This window comes from Chiloscyllium plagiosum, unplaced genomic scaffold, assembly GCF_037043375.1.
Source record: "Chiloscyllium plagiosum isolate Xiang-an unplaced genomic scaffold, Cpla_swu_hap1 HiC_scaffold_27, whole genome shotgun sequence".
Taxonomy (NCBI): domain Eukaryota; kingdom Metazoa; phylum Chordata; class Chondrichthyes; order Orectolobiformes; family Hemiscylliidae; genus Chiloscyllium; species Chiloscyllium plagiosum.
Genome location: NW_028270165.1, coordinates 85769506 through 85796051, shown reverse-complemented (window position 1 = coordinate 85796051; position 26546 = coordinate 85769506). Strand labels below are relative to the sequence as shown.

General features: G+C 47.2%; 1 protein-coding gene across 1 annotated transcript; it reads right to left on the bottom strand.

Moving 5' to 3' along the window:
* Positions 1-647: 647 nt before the first annotated feature.
* LOC148144841 (uncharacterized) lies at positions 648-26546 on the bottom strand. Its single transcript, XM_087975097.1, has 5 exons — positions 26396-26546; positions 22790-24802; positions 20259-20330; positions 19392-19564; positions 648-3252 (listed from the first exon to the last, which is right to left on the bottom strand). Exon 5 carries the CDS (start codon positions 2877-2879, stop codon positions 1743-1745), a length of 1137 nt encoding a protein of 378 aa, XP_087831223.1. The 5' UTR covers positions 2880-3252; positions 19392-19564; positions 20259-20330; positions 22790-24802; positions 26396-26546; the 3' UTR covers positions 648-1742.

The following is a 26546-nucleotide window of genomic DNA, read 5'->3' as shown; positions in this document are numbered from 1 at the left end:
GGAAATGAGGAAACTGGTGAAATCCGAGTTCATCCCTTGTGGTTGGAGGGTTCCTAGCCGGAAGATGAGGCGTTCTTCCTCCAACCGTCGTTTTGTTGTGGTCTGACGATGGAGGAGTCCAAAGACCTGCATATCCTTGGTGGAGTGGGAGGGGGAATTGAAATGTTGAGCTACAGGGTGGTTGGGTTGGTTGGTCCGGGTGTCCCAGAGGTGTTCTCTGAAACGCTCCGCAAGTAGCCGGCCTGTCTCCCCAATATAGAGGAGGCCACATCGGGTACAGAGGATGCAATAGAAACCCTCCAACCACAAGGCTAGGAACCCTCCAACCACAAGGGATGAACTCGGATTTCACCAGTTTCCTCATTTCCCCTCCCCCCACCCTGTCTCAGTCAAATCCATCAAATTCAGCACCGCCTTCCTAACCTGAGATCTTCTTCCCGACCTCTCCGCCCCCACCCCAGTTTGACCTATCACCCTCACCTTGACCTCTTTCCACCTATCAAATTTCCGACGCCCCTCTCCCAGGTCCCTCCTCCCTACCTTTTATCTTAGCCTGCTGGACAAACTTTCCCCATTCCTGAAGAAGGGCTTATGCCCGAAACGTCGATTCTCCTGTTCCCTGGATGCTGCCTGACCTGCTGCGCTTTTCCAGCAACACATTTCCAGCTCTGATCTCCAGCATCTGCAGACCTCACTTTCTCCTAACAGCACTCTAGGTTTGTTCAATATATCCTATTAGTTGCATGACACTGTGATTTTTGCAATAAAATATGTGTCTTATGATCCTGCTCCACAGCTACCTGATGAAGGAGCAGCGCTCCGAAAGTTAGTGCTTCCAAAGAAACCAGTTGGACTATAACCTGGTGTTGTGTGATTTTTAACTTTATCCACCCCAGTCCAATGCTGGCATCTCCACATCATATCTCGCGAACACAGCCCACACCTCCCCGTGCTGCCAGTAAGCTTTACAATGCCGATGAAACGACACACTCTACACTCCTGAAAAATTTACAATTTCTAACAATACTCATTTACTGCTCCATCTGACACACGACATTGGAAACTTAGTGCAGGAGGCTGAAAGAAATGAGCAGCTTTAAAACAAAAACCTGTTGGAGCTCAAAGCTTTCAAAGTCTGAGCCCAGCAGTAAGTTCAGGTTACCTTTATTGTGACCCAACTTTGTTACAGCTCCAGATCACCTCAGCAAAAAGGTGTTGAAAAAGTAGCTGCTTTTTAACAGCTCAAGGTCAAAGCACAGCCCCCCACCCCACTTTCTTTACTATTGGTCACCACTGACTTGTCCCTTTGTAATTGGATCCTTGGTACAGCCTTAACCCGGAGGAAGTATTGCTTCACTCAGCGATTTCAACCCAGACCTTGTCTCCAAGTAAGTTTCTCCCCGCCCATGTGCCGGGAGGGAAAGAAGTGGGGCGAAGCAGGTGGAGTCAACCACACTGCTGTCGGTCTGCAGCCACGTGTAGGCCAGACCAGGTAAAGGATGCAGCTGCGATGACTGAGTGAATCCTTTGCCACAACAGCAGTTTCCTTCCCTAAAAAGGACGTGACTGAATCAGAATGGGGCTTCCCCCCCCACCCCACCCGATGGTTTCATTGTTAGATTCTGACCTCCAGATTTCTGACCGAATTCCAAATCCGCTATCTGCTGCGGTGGGATTCAAACCTGGGAGTTCCAGAACTGGGTTGGTAGCCCAGTCCATAATGGTACTCGACAGTCGCTCCTTCAATCCCCCTGCGATGGCACGTGAACTCCTTGGTGCCTCCGCAGGGTGGCTGCCCGGGTAAAGCCCTTCCCACATTCGGGATAGCTGAAGGGCCTCTCCCCCGTGTGGACCCGCCGATGCTTCACCAGAGCGGAGGAATCGCTGAAGGCCTTCCCACATTCGGGACAGGGGAATGGTCTCTCCCCCGTGTGGACACGCTGGTGCTTCAGCAGGTCAGAGGAATTGCTAAAGGCCTTCCCACATTCGGGACAGCTGAAGGGCCTCTCCCCCGTGTGGACCCGCTGGTGTTTCAGTCGGGTGGAGGAATCGCTGAAGGCCTTCCCGCACTTGGGACAGATGAAGGGCTTCTCCCCCGTGTGGACTCGCTGGTGCGTGCGCAAGTTGCCCATCTGAGGGAATCCCTTCCCACACTCAGGGCAACAGAAAGGCTTCTCACCTGTGTGGATCCGCTGGTGGATCAGCAGGACCGACGCCTGGGTAAAGCCCTTCCCACACTCGGGGCAGCTGAAGGGCCTCTCTCCTGTGTGGACCCGCTGGTGCTTCAGCAGGGAGGAGGAATTGCTGAAGATCTTGCCGCACTCTGTGCAGGGGAAAGGCCTCTCCTGTGTGTGGACCCACTTGTGGGTCTGAAGGGCAGAGGAATCGTTGAAGGCCTTCCCACACTCAGGGCAGCTGAAAGGCTTCTCCCCAGTGTGGACCCGCTGGTGCGTCCGCAACTTGCCCTCCTGAGTGAATCCCTTCCTGCACTCGGAACAAGGGAATGGCCTCTCCCCAGTGTGGACCCACCAGTGGGTCAGTAGGGTGGAGGAGGTGCTGAAGGCCTTCCCACACACAGTGCAGGAGAATCGCCTCACCCCCGTGTGGACCCGTCGGTGGGTCTGCAGGTCAGAAGAATAGCTGAAGTCCTTCCCGCAATCGGGGCAGCTGAAGGGCCTCTCCCCGGTGTGGACCCATCGGTGCCTCAGTAGGGCGGAGGAATTGCTGAAGGCCTTCCCACACCTGGGGCAGATGAATGGCCTCTCTCCGGTGTGACTGCGCCGATGAATCTCCAGGGCAGATGGAGCACGGAAGCCTTTCCCGCAGTCGACACACTTCCACGATTCCTCCACGGGGTGGGATTCCTCAGGTTTCTCCATGGCCGAAGCTTCAGCTGTACACAAATGCGTGTAGAGCCCCTCCTCACCGTGAATTCCTCTTTCCAGGCTGTACAACTGTTTCTGGCTCCACACTCAGTGCGCTGCCAACAGTAGGGTCACTCACCCAGACCCACCGATGCTGAAAATGTACTCAAACAGGAACCAAAAAGCTTTGCTCCTTCTCACAGAATCACAGTCAAACATTGTTGCAGTCAGACATTGACAACAAAGTGAGGACTGTAGTTACTGGACAGTCAGTGCTGGAAAAGCACAGCTGGTCAGACAGCATCTGAGGAGCAGGAGCGTCGACGTTTCAGGCATAAGCCCTTCATCTGTTAATTTTGAAACTTCCGTCCTCAGATCGCCAAATACTCTGTAAAAAGAGGTTACAAAAGTCATCAGTGTCAGTCCAGGGTAGAAATTCAGAACAAGCATTTCTACTTTCTTTTCTTTAGTTATTCCACAAAATTGAAAGCACCATCTCACTCTCTCTCTCTCGGTTCTCACATTAACGTCTCTGGGAAGTGGGGGGAAAGGAGACATCAAAGCATTAACACTGACACCAGAGAGAAACTGTACATATATTAGTAGAAAGCCAGAGTCATAGAGATACACAGCACAGAAACAGACCCTTCGGTCAATCTCTTCCGTGCCAACCTGATACCCAAAATCAATCTAGTCCCATTTGTCAGTACTTGGCCCATATCCCTCTGAACCCTTCCTATTCAAACACCCATCCAGATGCCAAGATCCACCATTTCCTCTGGCAGCTCATTCCTTACACACATGACATTCTGCATGAAAACGTTGCCCCTTAGATCCCTTTTAAATCTTCCCCCCACCTTAAACCTATTATCTTCTGGTTCTGGACTCCCCCATCCCAAGGTAAAGACCTTGTATATTTACACTATCCATGCCCCTCATGCGTTTATAAAAAGTCTATAAGGTCACCCCTAAGTCTCTGGCGCGGGAGGGAAAACAGCCCCATCCCATCCCTCCTCACCCGGGTAATTAAGACACATTCCTGAGTTTGCAGAGTCTGCCCCCTCCCTGGAATCACTCCAGTTGCTCGAACTGAACAGATTTTATCCCCACTCCCTCCCAGGATGAAGGGTTGCCCAGAGGGAGGGAGTTTCACTCTGAAACGGACAGGGTCACTTCCGCGTTATGACGTCATAGATAAAGCGAGGAGGCGGGGAAAGGCCGACAACAGCTCCGCGCACTGCGCCTGCGCTGCTCTGCAGTTTGCAATTGGGTAATCCCTTCCTTTCAGAGAATTCCCAGAGTGTGGAAGTTGGCCACTCGGCCCAAGGAGTCCATACCGACCCTCCGAAGGGTAACCCACCTACACCCATTCCCCTAGTGCTCTGACTAATGCACATCCCTGAGCACTATGAGTAATTTAGCTTGGCCAATCCAACCTAACCTGGACAAAGTTAAAAATCAAACACCCAACAGGTTGATTTGGAAGGACTGGTGTTAACAGCGCTGCTCCTTCATCAGGTGATTGTGGAGAATAAGATCATAAGGCACAGAATTCATGGAAAAACATTACAGTGTCCTGCCACTGAAATGATATATTGAACAGACCTGGATTAAGTCTTTCATCGTTTAGAATGGGTTGCAGGTATCAATAATATGTAAATCCTAGAACTTCCTGTCAGTTACGTGTGTGCATGCATGCATGAGGGAGAGAAAAAGTCTCTTTCCGTGCTGTATATCTCTATGTCTGTACGATAACAAATGCTTTATTTACGTTGGTGTAAATATTGTTGTAAATCATAGCTGGGTGATAATAGTTAGATGTAAGGGAGAGAGTATTCCTCAAGTAGGGCAGTATAAGAATCCTGGGAAATCTCTATTTCTGGTTTACTTCCTAATGAACAAACATTTGGGGGTAGCATGGTGGCTCAGTGGTTAGTACTGCTGCCTCACAGCACAAGGGACCTGGGTTTGATTCTGTGTGGAGTTTGCACATTCTCCCCGGGTCTGAGTGGGTTTCCACCTAGTGCTCCTGTTTCCTCCCACAGTCCAAAGTTGCGCAGGTCAGGTGAATTCGTCATGCTAAATTGCCCATAATGTTAGGTGCATTAGATAGGGGTAAATATAGGGGAATGGGTCTGGGTGGGTTACTCTTCGGAGGGTCAGTGTGGACTTTTTGGGTGGAAGGGCTTGTTTCCATACTATAGGAATCTAATCTAATTAAGCACGAGCACCTCTATATTTAACTTTGTTTCATTTTTCTTGTTTGATTCCATGCTATGACTACACTCTTGTGTCTGATTGGTTTGAGAGACTGGGAGATTGTGGGTTGGGTCTCAATTCACAATGTTTTATTGTTCCAGAAGGTGTAAAGGGGTGGGGGTAGGGTCAAAGCTTCAGCAGAAATCCAGCAGAGCTGAGAGCAGACCCACATTTTACTCTGTTGGAACAGGAAAATCAACAGAGGACAGAGAAACCAGGACCTGAAATCCGAGCTGACACCAGATTACCCTGTGATCAGTGCTTTCATTAGCACCTCTCCCATTGTCTTGCTTTCCATTTGACGACCCCCCTCAATTTTCAGGATCCAATCCTTGTCATTCTGAAGCCATGTCTCCATTAGGAGTCACAGATCATAATTATTCTCTTCAATGTGTGCAGTCAATTCATTCGCTTTTGTTACAATGCAGCACACATTCAGACACACCATTTTTAGTTTCCATTTTTGTGATCTTTAGAATCCAGTTTTGATTGCTGGTATATTTACTCTCCTTGTCCCTTTCTAGCATTCTCTGATGTTCATTTCCACATCACGACATTGCTCACCAGCCTTGATTTGGATTGGCCATGCTAAATTGCCCAGTGTCCAGGGATGTGCAGGTTTGGTGGGTTAGCCATGGGAAATGCAGGGTTATAGTTCCATAGTAATAGAAGCAGGAGTAGGCCATTGGCTCATCGAGCCTCCTCAGCCATTCATTAAGCTCATGGCTGACCTATCCATCGTCTCAGCTACTCCTACCTCCATTGTCCCAACTACCCTTAATTCCCCTACCATTGCAAAAACCCATCCAACTGTGTCTTGAATATACTTAATGAAGCTGCCTCTGCTGATTCCTTGGCAGAAAATTCCATAGATTCACTACTCTCCTGGAAAAGCAGTTCCTCCTCATCTCTGTCCTAAATCTATTCCCCCTATTGAGTCAGAGTCTCATCTACCAGCAGAAATGACTGGATAGGGTAGGGCTTCATCCCCACAGTTCAATGAATTCTCACTTTCCAAGATGTATTCACTCATTCAGTTGCTGTCTCACAAATAAAAGATTTAATTGCAACTTCTTCTGTTCCCAGTCAAGGCAAAACATCTTTGAAAGCTGCTCTGAAAGTCCAGTCTTCACAACCACACATCTGCTTTCACCGAAGATGATTAGAGTCATAAGCACAGAAACAGACCCTTCAACCCAACTCATCTGTGCCAACAAGAAATCCTAAATTAATCTAAATCATTTGCCAGCATTTGGCCCATATCCCCCTAAACTCTTCCACTTTATATCCCCATCCAGATGCCTTTGAAATTTTGTAGTAATTGTATCAGACTCCATCACCCTCTTTGAAAACATTGCTCCTCTGGTCCCTTTTAAATCATTCCCTCTCACCACAAACAAATGCCGTCTAGTTTTGGACTCCCCTAGTCTGGGTACTCACCCTATCCTGCCCCTTATAAACATCTATAAGGTCACCCCTCAACCTCCAATGCTCCACAGAAAATGTTCCTGGCCTATTTAACCTCTTCCTGTGTCTTAAACACTCCAACTCTGGTAACAGCCTTGAAAAACCTTTCTGAACCCTTTCAAAGTTTCACAACATCTTTCCTGTAACAGGGAGACCAGAACTGAACACAGTATTCTAAAAGTGGCCTAAACCAATGTCCTGTACAGCCACTCCATGACCTCCTAAGACTCACTTTCAAGGAACTATGAACCTGCACTCCAAGGTCTCTTTTTGTTTTGCAACACTCCCCTCCACTGTGCCAGTCCTACCTGGATTGCTTGACCAAAACGCAATACCTCACATTTCTCTAAATTAAACTCCATCTGCCAGTCCTCAGCCCATTGGCCCATCCGATCAATTCTAATTCACAGCAAACTCTTTTTCCTCTCTTATTCCCTGGAAGCTGAAAATCTCCATCCAACGCAATCTCCCTCCATTCTCACTTTGTTGAACCTAATTCCTGCTGCACCTCATCTTGAAGGGTTTGGTTCATGCTGATTAACAGGTGTCACAAAGGTAGTTCCGTTTTTGACTAAAAGCTTTTCCCTGGCTCAAGGAGACTCTGTCCATGACTTTTTTCAGAGAGGTAATAAACAGGCCGGGTTCCATTCAGTCTGGTTTGAACAGAGATGAAAAGAATTTTGAGAGGCCTTTTGTTTATATGTAAACAGATGTGACTTCAGGCCAAATTGGTCATGTTTTAGAAGTGACTTGTATAAAGAAAGGGGAGTGAGCTGAGCAGTTTTAGTTCAGTCTTGAACTGGCTGTAAGTTCAACAGGGAGCTGTGTGGAAACTCTCTCTCTCTCTCTCTCAATTTCAACCTATAAGCATGTGTTCCATTTATACTGGTTTTCAAAGGGAGTTGGCTTATTGGGACTGTATATTCAGAACAGCATAACTGAGTCTCGTTGGATAGGCTGAGTGTTGTAGGGGTTCTTTATTCTGATCTTTGTGTTTCATTGTGTAGTTTTGAGAATAAATTTTTGTCTGTTTTAAAATCTAGTAGTCAACTGAGCTAACTTACTCCAGATAATTTTCACTGTACACTTACCAAATCAAATTACAAAGTTATGGTCTGGGACTGCCTGCTTAAGAATGTTTTGAGTGGTCTGGCTTAGTCCATAACAGGCCCACACTCTCACTCGGGGAGATACAATTGAAACATACAGAACATTGAAAGGCCTAAACAAAGTGGGCGTTGGAAAGATGTTTCCATTGGTGGGCGAGACCAGGACCTGAAAGAGACTAGAAAAGGGAAGACCTTTTAGAAGGGAGATAAGGAGAAACTTTTCAGCCTGAGAGTGGTGAATCCATGGAATTCACTGCCACATGAGGCTGTGGAGGCCAAGTCACTGGGGATATTTAAGACTGAGATAGATAAGTTCTTGAGTATCAAGGGTTATGGAGAGGAAGTGGGAGAATGGGGTTGAGAAACATATCAGCCACAATTGTGTGGTATGAGCAGACCTGATGGGCTGAATAGCCTACTTTCTGCTCCTGTGTCTTATGGTCTCTTGCTGTCTTGGACGCAGAGTGAGAGAGAATTGGGAGCAGGAGTAGGCCATTTGGTCTTTTGAGCATGCAGCAGCACTGAACAGATCATAACTGGATATGAATATGCCTACATCTAGGTGGATAGGCTGGGACATTTTTCCACTGAGGGACAGGAAGTTGAGAGGTTACCTATGAAATTTATAAAACCAAGAGGGGTGTCAATGAGGTGAGTGGCTGGTGCTGTTGCCTTCTGGTGGGGGTTTCAAGATTAGGGAGCAAACTTTTAAGGAGAGAGGAGAAAGATTTAAAAAAAGATGAGGAACACCTTTCTTTTGAAAGAGTGTGGTTTGTGTGTGGAATCAATGTCCTGAGGAAGTGGTGGATATAGGTACAGTAATAACATTTAAAAGACATTTAGATAAGTACATGAGTAGGAAAGGTTCAAAGGGATATGAGCCAAACTACATGGGACTAGTTTAGTTTATGAATACAGCCAGCATGGACTAGCTGGACTGAAGTGTCTATTTCCGTGCTGTATGACTCTGTAACTGTTCTGTACTGGTCTTAAAACCATTATTTTTGCCTTCCCCCATCACCATCCACTTCTTTGTTGTTCAGAAATCAGATGAACGCAGGCTTGAATATATTCAATGACTGCCTGATCGCAGAAAGCCATCCCAACTTCTGAATTCTTGCTAATGTACCACTCGCCTTGCTGATTGCTTGCTACACTTGTATGACAACTGGCAGTGACTGGTGTGGAAAGTTGCCGAGACCCCATTGTACATCCACACATCATTCCTGGTGAAGGGCTCGTGTCCACATCACCAACACTCCTGCTCCTCGGATGCTGCCTGACCTGCTGTGCTTTTCCAGCACCACACTTTTCAACTCTAATCTCCAGCATGTGTAGCCCCCACTTTTTCCACATCCCAATATATAACCATTTAAACAAATGACCTTTTTTTCTGCATTTTCTTCCACAGCAAAGGCAAAATCATCACATTGTGGTAACGCGTTTGCCAATGGAGACACAGACCTGGACCAACGTGTGCAGAGTCTGTTCCCCCAACCCCCGATTCACCCCATTTCCTTTCAGTTGCTGCAAGTCAACAATTGAATCTCAGAATTTAGAAAAGAAACGGAAAATAGGGTGAGAAAAGAGAGTTGGAAATGTGTTGCTGGAAAAGCGCAGCAGGTCAGGCAGCATCTAGGGAACAGGAGAATCGACGTGAGAAAAGAGAGTGCCGTACTCACAGATGTTGGACAGAGGAAGGAGGTTGCAGTATGGGGTGAAGTTCAATCTTTATTCAGAGAGAGAGAGAGGAGCAACAACAGCAACTTCCGAAGCTCATGTTCCAACTTCCGCATTCAGACAATAGCGGCGCTCTGATTGGCAGGAGGACCAGTCTCTTTCCGGTCCTCCAGTGCCTCCTATTGGTCCATCAAAAGAAGGGCGCGAGCCGCGTGCGCGGACACCGAGCAGCTGGCGCAGTTTTCTTGCTGACTCCGAGGAGCATGCGCAGTGCTTGCTGCCACAGAGACGCTGGAGACCCTGGGAGGTGGTATTGCTGACAGATTTGAAGTGTCCAATTGCCAATAGGAGAAAAAAAGGCTGGAGCCACTTTCTTTTCCCATCTGTGGCTCGACTTCTTAGCCCTTTTGCATTTGTTTGGCTGCTCAACTTTTGTATATCTCTTCCCCGGGGTTGGGGGTCCTAAAAGAGAGGGCATAGGTTTAGGGTAAATGGGGGAAAATTTGAGGGACTTCGGATTAGAAAGAAAAACCGTGTGAAAGTTAATTGTCCTTAAGAAATACCCTCCCTTACACCACAACAAAAATAGATTGCTCACAGCCTATTGGATCACTCAGTGGGAAGAATGTTGTGAAACTTGAAAGGGTTGAGAAACGACTTTTTTTTAGATTAGATTACAGTGTGGAAACAGGCCCAACAAGTCCACACCGACCCGCCGAAGCGAAACCCACCCCATACCCCCCCATACCCCCTTACCTAACACTACGGGCAATTTAGTATGGCCAATTCACCTGACCCTGCACATCTTTGGACTGTGGGAGGAAACCAGAGCACCCGGAGGAAACCCACGCAGACACGGGGAGAACGGGCAAACTCCACACAGTCAGTCGCCTGAGGCGGGAATTGAACCCGGGTCTCAAGCGCTGTGAGGCAGCAGTGCTAACCACTGTGCCACCGGGCCGCCCACTTATAAGGATGTTGTTAGGTTTGGAGCTCCAGGGAGAGGCTGAATAGGCTGGGACTGTTTTCCCTGTAGTATTGGAGGCTGAGGGGGTAACCTTATAGAGGTTTATAAAATCATGAAGGGCATAGATAATGTAAATAGACAAGGTATTTCCCCTGGGGTGGGGAGGTCCAGAAGTAGAAAACATTAGTTTTAGGGCGAGGGGGGAAAACTTAAAAGTGTCCTATGGGGCAGCTTGTTTCACACAGAGAGTGGTGTGTAAATTGAATGAGCTGCCAGAGGAAGTGGTACAATTACAACATTTAAAAGGTATCTGGATGGGGACATGAACAGGAAGGTTTACAGGGATATGGGCAAAGTGCTGGCAAATGAGACAAGGTTAATTTGGGATATCTGTTCGGTCAGAACCAAAGGCTTTGTTTCTGTGCTCTACAATTCTATGATTCTTTTTCGACATAGTCTGAGCCAATTTCACAAGACTAGGAATAGGCCATTCACCCATTACAGCCTGTCCTCAGCTGTGGCCTAACTGCACATATTTCAATCCGAGTTTCTAAAGATGTCTGCAGGTTTTTTATAAAATTAAACATGCTTTAATAATGTTTCTGAATATATCATTTTAGCTATTCTTAATTTTAAAAATAAGCCATTTCCCAGGTAGAGTCATCACCATCCATTCTCTCTCCCTCTTCTTATCGGTTCCTGAATCCTGGCACCAGGCAGACACCAATATCATCTGGCCTCCTGCTGGCAACTGCAGAGAACGGAGACAATCCCTGACCCAATCAGAAGGCTGTCCGGAGGGCAATGACCGTCTCCCAGAATAAAGTGTCCGGTTAAGATCCCCCCACCCACCACCACCACCGTGTCTGCAGCCTGGCGTCCAGCTGAATCTGAGCCGAAGGTTCTCCAGCGTGTTTACCCTGGATGATAGCATCCAGAGCCTCCCACCTTCTGTGAGACAAGTGCCACTCTGTCCTCTCCGATGTGTGTTGTGTCACTGCTTAACTGTTTCCAGTGACTGAGCAGAGGTTGATGGCCAAGTTCAGAACCCAAGAGGATAACCTTGGGTGACCCCACTACACTCTACACTCACGGTCTCTCTCAGACACACACAAATCCACCAATGCACACACCCTCTCACAGGCTCATACTCCATCATACACACATGCAAAAACACACACTCACACTACTCTCATGCACGCACATACAAGTCCATGGGACGAATTTGCGTTTGCAGTATCATATTTGCAGATAGATTCAATGTGTGCTTTTTGTGGAAAAATCGGCAGGCAGTTAATGAAGGCAATCAATCCATGTAATATTTTATCAACTCATACTTTGGAAATAGAACCAGTCTGATTCAAGATTGGGATACAGACAGACTGAACCTCTCACCTTTCATGCATTGTCTGAGCTGAGATGTCACCTATTTTTATAAAACCTTAAGTCATCTTGAGAACCTGAATTAAAAGTAGTTCTGGGATTTATATATTAAATGAACAGAAACCTGCAACCCATTCGAAAAGATGGAAGACTTAACAGCAATCAAGGTTTGTTCAATACATCCTATTAGTTGCATGAAACTGTGATCTTTTGCTATAAAATCTGTGTCTTCTGATCCTGCTTCACTGCAGTGCTCTGAAAGCTAGTGCTTCCAAATAAACCTGTTGGACTATAACCTGGTGTTGTGAGATTTTACCTTTGTGCACATCAGTCCAACAGTGACACCTCCACAACGTTTCTAGTGATCACAGTCCATACTTCCGCCAGGAAACTTTACAATGCTGATAAAACAACGCAGTACGTGCATTCCTAAAAACTTTATAATTTTTAATGATACTAGCTACTCATTCACTGCTCCATCTGATACATGACATTGGAAACTTAGTGCAGGAGGCTGAAAGAAATGAGCAGCTTTAAAACAAAAACCTCTTGGAGCTCAAAGCTTTCAATGAGAGTCTGAGCCCGGCAGTAAGTTCAGGTAACCTTTATTGCGACCCAACTTTGTTACAGCTTCAGATCCCCCCAGCAAAAAGGTCTAGAAAAAGTATCTTTTTTTAAAAAAACAGCTCAAGCTCAAAGCACACACACTTCTCTCCCCCTCACCCCCACTTTCTTTACTATTTGTCAGCACAGAGTTGTCCTTTTGAAATTGGATCCTTAGTATAGCCATAAACTAGAAGTATTGCCTCATGCACCAATTTAAACCCATACCTTGTCTCCAAGTAAGTTTCTCCCCCCTCATCGGGTGGGGAGGGGGAAAGGAGTGCAGAATAGTCATCCAGACTGCTGTGGGTCTGGAGTCACGTGTAAGCCAGCTCGGGTAAAGGATGCACTGGGACAAGTGAGTGAATCCGTTCCCACATTAGCAGTTTCCTTCCCTTAAAAGGTTGTGAGTAAATCAGATGGGGGTTCCCCCTCCCCTCCCTGACAATTGTTTCATTGTTAGAAATCTGGAGTTCAGAATCTAACCGAATTCCAATTCCGCCATCAGCCTTGGCAGCTCCCAGAACTGGGTTGATAGTCCAGTCGATAAAGGCACTCAGCCGTCACTGCTTTAAACTCCCTGCGATGGCATGTGAACTCTCTGGTGCCTCCGCAGGTGGGAGGAGCGGCTAAAGCTCTTCCCGCACTGACAGCAGGTGAATGGTCTCTCCCCTGTGTGGACCCACTGGTGCCTCAGCAGGTCAGAGGCCTGGGTAAAGCCCTTCCTGCACTCTGGGCAGCTGAAGGGCCTCTCCCCCGTGTGGACCCGCTGGTGCTTCAGCCTGTCGGAGGAACTGTTGAAGCCCTTCCTGCACTCTGTGCAGGGGAATGGCCTCTCCCCTGTGTGGACCCGCTGGTGGGTCAGCAGGGCGAAGGAATTGCTGAAGCCCTTCCCGCACTCGGTGCAGAGGAACAGCCTCTCCCCAGTGTGGACCTGCCGGTGGGCCAACAGGGTGGATGCCTGGGTAAAGCCCTTCCCGCATGCGGAGCACCTGAAGGGCCGCTCCCCTGTGTGGACCCGCCGGTGCCTCAACAGGTCAGAGCAATTGCTGAAGGCCTTCCCACACTCGGAGCAGCTGAAGGGCCTCTCCCTGGTGTGGACCCGCCGGTGCCTCACCAGGTCGGAGGAATTGCTGAAGGCCTTCCCACACTCTCTGCAGGGGAATGGCCTTTCCCCGGTGTGACTGCGACGATGAATCACCAGAGCAGATGGGAAACGGAAGCCTTTCCCACAGTCGCCACACTTCCACGGTTTCTCCACGGGGCGGGATTCCTCTGGTTTCTCCATGGCCAAAGCTTCAGCCGCACACAACACGTGTAGAGCTCCTCCCCTCTGTGAATTCCTCTTCCCAGGCCTTATAACTGTTTCAGGCTCCACACTCCGTGCACTCCAACAGTAGGGTCTCTCGTCCAGTCCCACTGATGCCGAGAACGGACTGAAACAGGAACCAAAACGTTTTGCTCCTTCTCACAGAATCAGTCAAAAATGGTTGTGGTCCCGATGGATTGAGTGACTGTCAGACATTGACGTCAAAGTGAGGACTGCAGACACTGGAGAGTCAGTATCGAAAAGTGCGGCACTGGAAAAGCACAGCAAGTCAGGCAGCACCTGAGGAGCAGGAGAGTCGACATTTTGGGCATAAGGTCTTCATCTGTTGATTTTGAAACTTCCGTCTTCATATCTTCAAATACTCTGTCAAAAGAGATTACAAAATTCATTACTGTCAGTCCAGAATAAAAATTCAGAACAAGCAATTTGTTTGTGTTGTTATTCCACAAAATTGAAAGCACTATCCCACACTCTCTCTCTCCCGCCCTCCACTCTAACTCATTCTCCTGAAGGTGTTGATTCAGGGTCTTATAGGGGCAGAAAAGCAAAAACGTCAAGACTGACATCTCTGAGTTTTGGATAACTCCACCTGAAATTTAATATCTTTCACTACACTGGGATATTGCTGAGAGTGAGGTCGGATTTTGGGAAGCAAAAAAATGTCAATTCAGGGTGAACCTGCAATGCAGGTTCTTGAAGAACAACCAGACACAAAATGGTTAACATTCCCAGGAAGTGGGGGGGAAAGCAAAATGAGACATCAAGGCATTGACACCGCCACCAGAGAGAAACTGAACATACAGACATGACAAACTTTTGTGGAAAGCCACAGTCATCGAGATGTACAACACAGAAACAGACACTTCGGTCAAATTCTTCTGTGCCCAACCTGATATCCAAAATTAATCTCGTCCCATTTGCCAGCGCTTTGCCCATATCCCTTTGAACCCTTCCTTTTCATACACTCATGCTGATGACTTTTAAATGTTGTCATTGTACCAGCCTTCACCACTTCCTTTGGCAGCTCATTCCATACATGCACCATCCTCTGCGTGAAAATGTTGCCCCTTAGGTCTCTTTGCAGTCTCCCTCCCCCTGTCCTCACCTTAAATCTATTACCCTCGAGTTCTGGACTCCTCATCCCAAGGAAAAGACCTCGTCTATTTACCCAATCCATGCCCCTCATGATTTTAAAAAAAGTCTATCAGGTTACTCCTCACACTCTGATGCACTAGGGAAAACAGCAACACCCTATCCTTCCAACCCTCCTTCCCTGGGTAATTAAGACACATATCTGAGTTTACAGAGTCTGCTCCCTCCCTGGGTTCACTCTAGTTGCTACAAGTGAACAAATTACTTCCCCCCCGCACTCCACCCACCGCTTCCCCCCTCCCCCCTCTTCCTGAACAGTTAACAAAAATCCCTTCTCTTCACACAACCCTCACTGTTCTAACAAGTCCACACCAACCTCCGAATGGCAACCTCACCACACCTATTCCCCTACTCCTATTGCTCTACATTTACCCCTTGACTAACACATCTAACCTGCACATCCCTGGGCACTGTGGGTAATTTAGCATCGCCAATCCACCCTAACCTGCACATCCCTGGGGACTATGTGTAATTTGACCTGGCCAATCAAACCTTACCTGGACAAAGTTAAAAATCGCACAACACCAGGTTATCGTCCAATGGGTTTATTTGGAAGCACTAGCATTTGGAGCACTGCTCCTTCATCAGGTGGCTGTGGAGTGTAAGATCATAAGACACAGAATTTCTGGAAAAGCATTACAGTGTCCTGGCATTGAAATGATATATTGAACAAACCTGGATCGTTAAGTCTTTCATCTTTTACAATGGATTACAGATACCATTAATATGTAAATCCCAGAACTTCCTGTAAGGCACCTTCTCAGGATAACTTTATAACAAAAGGAGACACCTCAGCTCAAACAATGCATTAAAGGTGTAAGGTCAGAATTTGTCTGTATCCCAGTCTAGTGTCAGACTGGTTCCATTTCCAATGTGAAATTTACAAAATATTACATATATTAACTGCCTGCAGATTGTGCATTTTTTGAGGAAAATAGAATGCATATGCAAATATCATTCTGCAAACACAAATTCACCCCCATGGACTTGTGCATGTGTGTGCATGAGAGAGAGAAAAAGTATGTTTCCATGCTGTATATCTCTATGTGAATTTGACAACAGATACTTTTTTTTCTGATGGTATAAATATTGTTGTAGATCATAGTGGGGACTAATAGCTCGATGTAAGGGTGAGAGAATTCCTCAAATAAGGCACTGTAGGAATCCAGGGAGAATAGTATTTCTGGTTTACGTCCTATTGAACAATATTAAGCAAAAGCACCTACTTATTTCTAATTTTGGTTCACATTTCTTGTTTTATTCCCTGCTATGACTACACTCGGTGTCTGGATGGTTAACAGGCTGGGAGATTGTGGGTCTGGATTGACTTATTGTTCCAGAAGGTGTAAAAAAAAAGGGGGTCCAAAGCGTCAGCAGAAATCCAGGAGAGGTGAGAAATCAGGACCTGAAATCTGAGCTGACACCAGATTACCCTGTGATCAGTGCTTTGATTACCTGTGCTAACCCTCTACCTTTATCTTGCTTTCCATTTGATCACCTCCTCAATATTGAGGATCCAATCCTTGTCATCCTGGAGCCATATCTCTGTAAGGAGTCCCATATTTTAATTGAAGGAGTTCCCTTCAACGTGTGCAGTCAATTCATTCGCTTTTGCTGCAATGCAGCACACATTCAGACATACCATTTTTAGTTTCAGTTTTTGTGATCTTTAGAATCCAGTTTTGATTGCTGGGACATTTACTCTCCATGTCTTTCTGTCATTCTCGGATGTTCATTTTTCACATCACTGTATTGCCCACTGGCCTGGATTTGGATTGGCCATGCTAAATTGCCCATAGTATCCAGAGATGTGCAGGTTAGGTGGGTTAGCCATGGGAAGTGCAGGGTTAGAGATTCATAGTAATAGAAGCAGGAGTAGGTCATTTGTCCTGTCGAGCCTGCTTCGCCATTCATTTAGATCATGACTGATCTCTCCATTGTCTCAGCTTCTCCTCCCTGCATTGTCCCAACTACCCTTAATACCGTTACCATGCAAAAACCCATCTAACTGTGTCCTGAATATACTCAATTAAGCTGCCTCTACTGCTTCCCTGGGCAGAGAATTACATAGATTCACGATTCTCTGGGAAAAACAGTTCTTCCTCATCTCTATCCTAAATCTACTCCAACTAATCTTGAGGTCTGGTCTCACCCACCAGCAGAAATGACTGGATAGGGTAGGGTTTCATCCCCACAGTGCAATGAAATCCCACTTTCCACAAAATCTCAGATGTACTCACTCACTCTTTTGCTGTCTCAAATGAAAGATTTCATTGTAACTTCTTCTGCTCCCAGTAAGGACAAAACATCTTTGAAGGCTGCTCTGAAAGTCCAGTCTTCACAATGACACTCTGGTTTCACCAAAGACCCAGAGAGTCATACAGCACAGAAACAGACCCTTCAGTCCAACTCATATGTGCCGCCCAGATATCCTAACTTAATCTCGTCCCATTTACCAGCATTTGGCCCATATCCCTCTAAATGCTTCCTATTCTTGTACCCATCCAGATGCCTTTTAAATGCTGTAATTGTATCAGGCTCCACCCCTTCCTATGACAGCTCATTCAATACATGCACCACCTTCTGCGTGAAACAAGTTGCCCTTCATGTCCCTTTTAAATCATTCCCCTCTCTCCTCAAACATATGCTCTCTAGTTTTGCATTCACCCTATCCATGCTCCTTATACATATTTATACGGTCACCCCTGAGCATCCGATGCTCCAGGAAAATATCCCTGACCGATTCAGCCTCTCTCTGTAGATCAAACCCTCCAACTCTGACAACAGCCTTTCAAGTCTTTTCTGACCCCTTTCAAAGTTTCACACCATCCTTCCTGTAGCAGGGAGACCAGAACTGAATGCAGTATTTTAAAAGTGGCCTAACCGATGTCCTGTACAGCCACAACATGACCTCCCAACTCCGATACTCAATGCTCTGACTAATAAAGGAAAGCATACAAAATGCCTTCTTCACTGTTCTGGCTACCTGAGACTGCACTTTCAAGGAACAATGAACCTGCACTCCAAGGTCTCTTTGTTCTGAAACACTCCCTTAACTGTCCTGCCTGGATTGCCTTACCATAATGCAAACATCACATTTCCCTAAATTAATCTCCATCTGCCACTCCCTGGCCCATTGCCCCATCCAATCAATTCTAATTTATAGCAAACTCTCTGTAATTCTTATTCCCTGGAAGTTCAAAATCTCCATCCCACACACTCCCTCCATTCTCACTTTATTGACCCTAATCCCTGCTGTACCTCATCCTGAAGGGTCTGGTTCATGCTGATTAACAGGGTCACACTCAGGGGAATCTAACTGAAACAAACAGAATACTCAATGGCCTGGACGAGTTGATGTTGGGAAGATGTTTCCATTGGAAGGAGAGACTAGCAGCCGAGGGCACAGCCTTAGAGTAAAGGGAAGACATTTCAGAACGGAGATTAGGAGAAATTTCTTTAGCTAGAGAATGGTGAACTGATGGAATTCATTGCCACAGAAGGCTGTGGAGGCCAGGTAACTGAGGATATTTAACACTGAGACAGAAACAGTTCTTGAGTATCAAGGGGATTGAGGGTTACAGGGAGAAAACAGGAGAATGGGGCTGAGACACTTATCAGCCGCAGACCCAGTGGGCTGAATGGCTTAATTTCTGCTCTTATGAATAGGAAAGGTTCAGAGATATATAGGCCAAACAAGGTAGCACTAGTTTAGTTTATGAATATAGTCAGCATGAAATCAAGTATCTGTTTCTGTGCTGTATGATTCTGTAACTGTTCTTAAAACCATTTTTTTCTGTTCCCTCATAACCATCCACTTCATTGTTGTTCAAAAATCAGATGAACTCAGCCTTGAATATATTCAATGACCCCCTCACCGCAGGAAGGCCCCACCCCATTTCTGAACTCAATTCCTCTTGCTAATAAACCATTTGCCCTGCTGACTGCTTAGTGCACCTGTCTGACAACGGGTATTGACTGGTGTAGAAAGACATTGAAACCTCTTTGTACATCCACATAACATTCCTGATGAACGGCTCGTGTCCAAAACGTCAACTCTCCTGGTCCTCGGATGCTGTCTGACCCGCTGTTCTTTTCCAGGGCCACACTTGTCAACTCTGATCTCCAGCATTGGCACTCCTCACTTTCTCCATATCCCAACATGTCACCATTAAAACAATGCACCTCCTTTCCACAGCAAAGGCTATATTATCACATTATGGTAATGCATTTGCCATGTGTTTGCCAATTGAGACACAGATCTGGATCAACATTTCTAGACAAAAAAGTGAGTACTGCAGATGCCGGAGATTAGAGTCGAGAGTGTGGTGCTGGAAAAGCACGCAGGTCAGGCAGCATCTGAGGAACAGGAAAATTCCTGATGAAGGACTTTTGCCCGAAACATCGATTTTCTTGCTCCTCGGACGCTGCCTGACCTGCTATGCTTTTCCAGCACCACACTCTGTCCCCTCCCTGAATTCACTCCCTTTCCTTTCAGTTGTTGCAAGTCAACAATTGAACGCCAGAATGAAAAAAAAAGTGGAACAGATGGCGAGAAAAGAGAGTGCTGTACTCACAGTTGTTGGACAGAGGAAGAAAGTTGCAGTTTGGGGTAAAGCTCAATCTTCATTCAGAGAGACAGCAGCAGCAGCAGCAACTTCAGAAGCTCATTGTCCAACTTCCGCATTCAGGCAATAGCGGTGCTCTGATTGGCAGGAGGACAAGACACCTTCCGGTCCTCCCGAGTTCCCTATTGGTACATCAAAAGTAGGTCATGAGTCGTTTGTGTGTACAACCAGGAGCATGCACAGTCTTTTGCTGACACCAGCGGACATGCGCAGTGCTTGCTGACACCGAGGGGCATGCGCATTATGCTCTTCAGAGACGCTTACGTTACTGACAGATTTGAAGTGTCCAAATGCCAATCGGAGGAAAAAAAAGTTGAACCACAATTTTTTCCCCCCTGTGGCTCGACATTGTATATCTTTTGTATATATTTTGTATATCTTTTCCCTCGGTTAGAGGAGTCACAAACTGGAGGGTTAGGTTTAGGTTGAGTGGGGAAAGATGAGGGACCAAAGGAGAGAAAAAACGTGAGACATTTAATTTGCGTCAAGAAATGCCAGAACGAGAGGACATTAGTTTTGGGTGATTGGGGAAAGGTTTAAAAGGGACCTAAGGGGTAACTTGTTTCACGCAGAGGATGGTAAATGTATTGAATGAGCTACCGGAGTGGAGGCTGGTACAATTACAACTTTTAAAAGGCATCTGGATGGGTGTACGAATAGGAAGGTTTAAAGGGGTTTGGGCTAAGTGTTGGCAAATAGGAGTAGATTAATTTAGGATATCTGGTCGGCACAGACCAAACTGTTTCATTCCATGCTCCATGACTCTATTTCTTCATAATCAGAACCAATTTGACAATATTAGAATGGGCAACTCACCCCTTACAGCCTGTCCTCAACTGTGGCCAGACTGCACATTTTTCAACGCAAGTTTCAGAAGGATGCCTGCAGCTTTTTTAAAAATAGAATTGAACATGCTTTAATGTTGTTTCTGAGTAGCTATTCTCAATGTTAAAGATCAGCCATTTCTTGTGCACCCCCATCTCCCAGGTAGAGTCATCACCATCTGTCTCTCTCTTCTTAGAAGGGCTTGATACAGCGAACAAAGAGGGATGGAGGCACGAGAAATAATAGGTGGTGGGGAAAGAGAATGGTTGGGGGGGGGGAGGAGGAGCTGAGGGTGGGTGTCAAGAGAGAGAAAATGGACCGGGGGACAGAAAGAGAATGGACAGAGGACAGTGACACTACAAATCCCACCTTTCCCAGGACCACAGTAATCATTTCTCAATATACAAATGGCTAAAGCAGTAGAATCACATAATCCCTGCAGGCCATTCAGCCCATTCACCTCACACTGATCTTCCAAACAGCATCCCACCAGACCAACGCACTTACCATAAAACCCTGCAGTTCCCCATGGCTTACACACCCGAAAATGCATATCCCTGGACATTTCAGCACAGCTGATCCACCCTAAACTGCAGATCTTTGGACTATGGGAGGAAACTGGAGCACCTGGAGGAAACCCATGCAGACACAAGGGGGACAATGTACCAAAGTCACCTGAGGCTGTAATCAAACCCAGCACTGAGGCAGCAGTACAAACCACTGAGCCATCATGCCACCCAGAGCTTTGATGTTCTGCTTTGTCTTCATAGCTTCTGACTTCTCATGCGCCCTCAGCAGAAGCTCTCCCCTCCTGAGATTTGTGGACCACACCCACTGCAGCCTCCCTTTCCCACTTCTCCTGTCCTGAGCACGTCGGTTCCTGAACCTGGTGCCAGACACCGATGCCATCTGGCCTCCTGCTGCTAACTGCAGAGAAAGACGACAATCACCTGTCAATATTCTGCCCCTTACCCCCAGCGCCCCCCCTCCCACCACTCAGCCAGTTAGCTCCTCCCCGCTGCCCAATCTCAGATCCCCTTTACCTGTGTGATTCACACTCTCACCCTTCTGAGCCTGTCCAATGACCTAATCAGAAGGCTCTGTCCAGAGGGGAATGACTATCTTCTGGAATAAAGTGTCCGGTTAACTTTCCCCGTGACATCTCTGCAGCCTGGCTTCCAACTCCATCTCTCTGAGCCAAAGGTCTTCCAGCGTGTGTTTACCCTAAATCACAGCATCCAGAACCTCCCACCTTCTGCAAAGTGAAAGACAAGTCTCACCCTGCCCGCTCCAATGTGTGTACGTGTAGATTAGATTTGATTCCATACAGTATGGAAACTGGCCCTTTGGCCCAAAATGTCCACACTGACCCTCCAAAGAGTAATCCACCCAGACCCGTTCCCCTCCCTATATTTACCCGTGACTAACGCACCCAACACTATGTGGAATTTAGCATGGCCAATTCACCTGACCTGCATATCTTTTGGATTGTGGGAGGAAACTGGAGCACCCGGAGGAAACTCATGCAAGCATTGGGGAGAATGTGCCAACACCACATAGACAGTTGCCCAAAGTGGGAATCGAACCTGGATCCCTGGTGCTGCGAGGCAGCACTGCTAACCACCGAGCCACCATGCCACCCAGTAACTGATTAATTGTTTCTACTGGCCAAGCAGAGGCCGATAGGCAAGTTTGGAACCCATGAGGACGGTCTCAACCGGGACCTTCACTGCACTTAACACTGTCTCTCACTCCCACACGCACACAAACACACCCAGTCACGCAGACCCTCTCTCACACACATACACCTCCCACACTCAAATCCATGCACACACCTTCTCACAGGCTTATACTCCATTGCATCGACACACTTTATCAAGCATGCACATGCAAACACACACACTGTCTCTCTCATGCGCGCACACACACACAAACCTATGCAGTGAATTTGCATTTGCAGATACATTGTGCTATTTGAGCAAAACACAATCTGCAGGCAGTCAATCTATGTAATATTTTATAAATTCCTACTTTGGAAATAGAACATGTGTGACTCAGGACTGGGATACAGACAGACTTGAACCTCACACCTTTCTTGCATTGTCTGAGCTGAGATGTCACCTAATTTTATAACATCTTAAGTCATCGGGAGAATGTGACTTAAAAGTAATTCTGGGATATACATGTTAATGAACCGAAACCTGCAACCCATTCTAAAAGATGAAAGACTGAATTGCAACTGGACTGGTTCAGGAAATCTTATCAACTGCATGACACTGTAATGTTTGGCGATAAATTCTGTGTCTTATGATCCTGCTCAACAGCTACCCAATGAAGGAGCAGCGCTCCGAAAGCTAGCACTTCCAAATAAATCTGTTGGGACGATAACCTGGAGTTGTGTAGATTTTAACTTTATCCACTTCAGTCCAACACCAGCAACTCCACATCATTTCTAATTAACACAGCCCATACCTCCTGGTGCTGCCAGTAAACTTTACAATGCCGATAAAACGACACAGTACCTGCACTCCTGAAATATTTGCAATTTCCAACGATACTAGCTACTCATTCACTGCTCCATCTGATACACGACATTGGAAAATTAGTGCAGGAGGCTGAAAGAAATCAACAGGTTTAAAACAAAAACCATTTGAAGCTCAAAGCCTTCAATGAGAGTCTGAGCCTGGCGGTAAGTTCAGGTAACCCTTTATTGTGACACAACTTTGTTACAGCTTCAAATTCCCCCCAGCAAAAAGGCATGGAAAAAGTAGCTTTTTATTTAAAAACAGCTCAAAGTCAAAGCGCACACTCCCTTTCTTAACCTGTAGGAAGTATTGCCTCATTCAGCAATTTCAACATATACTCTATATCCAAGTAGGTTTCTCCCTGTTCATTTGCTGGGGAGAGGGAGGGGCCCAGTGGGGGAGAGAACAGAGTGGGGGAGGGAGGGGGGGGGGGAGGATGGGGTGGGGGAGGAGGGTGGGAGGGGTGGGGGGAGGCAGTGTAGAGTCAACCATAGGCCAGACAGGGTAAAGGATGCAGCTGGGACGACTGAGTGAATCCTTTCCCACAACGGCAGTTTCCTTCCTGAAAAATGACGTGAGTGAATCAGATGGGGGTTTTCTTCCCCCTCCCCCCAAAAAATGGCTTCATCATTAGACTTGGAACTCCAGATTACTGACTGAATTCCAATTTCACCATCTGCCACAGCAGGATTGGAACCTGGAAGGCCCCGGAACTGGGTTAATACTCCAGTCGATAATGGCACTCAGCCGTCACTCCTTCAATGCCCCTGCTATGGCACGTGAACTTGCTGGTGCCTCTGCAGGTGAGTGAACACCTTACTATACCTGGGGCAACTGAAGGGCCTCTCCCCTATGTGGACCTGCTGGTGTTTCTGAAGTGTGATGGCCTGGGTAAAGCACTTTCCGCACTCGGGACAACGAAAGGGCCTCTCCCCCGTGTGGGTCCGCTGGCGGGTCTGGAGGTTGGAGGCCCGGGCAAAGCCCTTCCCACACTCGGGGCACCTGAAGGGCCTCTCCCCGGTGTGGGACTGCTGGTGTCTCAGCCGGGCAGAGGCCTGGGTAAAGCACTTCCCGCATTCACAGCAGCTGAAGGGCCTCTCCCATGTGTGGACCTGCTGGTGGGTCTGCAGGGTGGAGGAATCACTGAAGCCTTTACCACACTCTGGGCAGCTGAAGGGCCGCTCCCCTGTGTGGAGCCACTGGTGGATCAGCAGGGCAGAGGCCTGGGTAAAGGCCTTCCTGCACTCGGAGCAGCTGAAGGGCCTCTCCCCCGTGTGGACCCGCCGGTGGGTCAGCAGGTGGGAGGAATCACTGAAGGCCTTCCCGCACTCGGGGCAGGAGAGTGGCCTCTCCCCCTTGTGGATTCGCTGGTGCCTCAGCAGGGCGAAGGAATTGCTGAAGACCTTCCCACACTCGGGGCAGCTGAAAGGCCTCTCCCCCGTGTGGACCCGCCTGTGGGTCAGCAGGGCAGATGCCTGGGTAAAGCCCTTCCTGCACTCGGGGCAGCTGAAGGGCCTCTCACCGGTGTGACTGCGCCGATGAGTCTACAGAGCAGACGGGGCACAGAAGCCTTTCCCACAGTCGCCACACTTCCACGGTTTCTTCACGGGGCGGGATTCCTCGGGATTCTCCATGGCCGAAGTTTCAGCCGCACACAAACGTGGGTACAGCCCCACCCTGCCGTGAATTCCTCTTTCCAGGCCGTATAACTGTTTCAGGCTCCATACTCACTGCGCTGCAACGTAGGGTCTCTCATCCAGTCCCACTGATTCTGAAAATGTATTCAAGCCGGAAGCAAACGCTTTGCTCCTTCTCACAGAATCACAGTCAAAAATCGTTGCAGTCCCGATGTCCCAGTGTCACTGTCAGACATTGATGTGAAAGTGAGGACTGCAGATGCTGGAGAGTCAAGAGTTCAAAAGTATGACGCTGGAAAAGCACTGTAGGTCAGGCAGCATCAGAGAAGCAGAAGGCGATTTTGAAATTTCCGTCTTCAGATCTTCAAATACTCTGTAAAAAGAGATTACAAAAGTCATTACACTTAGTGCAGTGTAACAATTCTGAACAAGCAATTCTACTTTCTGCAGATTATACTTTTCTTTTATTATTCCACAAAATTGAACACACCATCCCACACTCTCACCCCCTCTGTTCTCACTCCGCTCTAATTCTCCTCAAGGTCCTGATTCAGGATCTTACAGATGCAACCAACATAGAGTCATAGAGATGTACAGCATGGAAACAGACCTGAACCCAGGGAAAAGACTGTCTATTTATCCTATACATGACCCTCATAAATTTGTAAACCTCTATAAGGTTATCCCTCAGGCTCCAAAACTCCAGGGAAAACAGCTCCAGTCTGTTCAGTCTCTCCCTATAGCTCAAATCCTCCAACCCTGGCGACATCCTTGTAAATCGTTTCTGAACCGTTTCAAGTTTCACAACATCTTTTCGTTGGAAGGAGACCAGAATTGCACGCAATATTCCAACAGTGTCCTAACCAATGTTCTGTACAGCCGCAACATGACCTCCCAAGAGTTCAAAATTAACATGAAAGAAGTCTTCGATAAGCATTTGGTACTTAAATTTTGACAAGGCACTGATGAAATGCATCCAACAATCTTGAAGGAAGGGACTTGGAGGAGGTGTCAGAAGACTGGAGAATTGCAAACATTGCAGCCTGGTTTAAGAAAGGTTGTAAAGTTAATCTCAGCAAATATAGAGTCACAGAGATGTACAGCTTGGAAACAGACCCTTCGGTCCAACCCGTCCATGCCGACCAGATATCCCAACCCAATCTAGTCCCACCTGCCAGTTTAAATTTGGTGGAGAAGCTTCCAGTAATACTTATTCTGGTCAAAATTAGTAGTCACATGGAGAAAGGTGGATTGATTAGGAAGAGTCTGCATGGGATTTCTGACGGGGACACTGCATTTAACTAACTTGTTAGAGATTTGTGAAGACGTTCCAGGCTTGATAAGGATAACACTTCAGCTCTCCTCTTTGTTATCCATCCTGGCTATCTTGGGGAGCCTGGTACCCCTATAGCCTTGACATTATTCTGAATGGCATGCGTTTGAGGCGATTAAAACACCAAAATGTGACTTCAGATTACTTGGCTACATTGGTGTCTCGGTTTTGCTATCCTATCTTTCCCATAAAGGCTGACAGAACAGGCTGTGTACAGGAGTCTGCTGGGCACCACCTTCATTAATCAAAAGGGAAAGAGCTATTGATTCAGCACCTCAGTAAATCTTGAAACAGTCTTGGCTCCTATGCACATGTTGGGATACACGTAAGGAGACGTTTATATTTTGCTTCTGTACTTAGAATTCATAAATTGAAGCCAGTGCACATTTTTATAATATTTAAGATTAAAAGCACAGAGGAGATCAATATTATACAACAATCCAACAACCCCGTCCCAAGACAACAGGCGCCTGACCCTCACAAAGCTGGCGGCCGGTTGCCCGGGCAACCCGAGAGCTCCTTCGCCGGTGAAGTAAACACTGGGCCTGTGGGGCTTCTATTGGAGGCCTCAGGCCTCCCCCTCGGAGTTTATAAACTCCCCAGTCTCCCTCCTCCCGCGGTTCCCAATCCTACCCTGTCTCACTGTCTCCTCTCCCCGGGGGCAGGAGCCAGGTCTTGGCGCTCGGGCCTGGCGACCTCCCCGGGATGTTCCTGAAACCTGGTCCTGTTCTGAAGGAGGATCCCCGGACCCGAAACACCTCCTCACATTCCTCCCGACACGAGC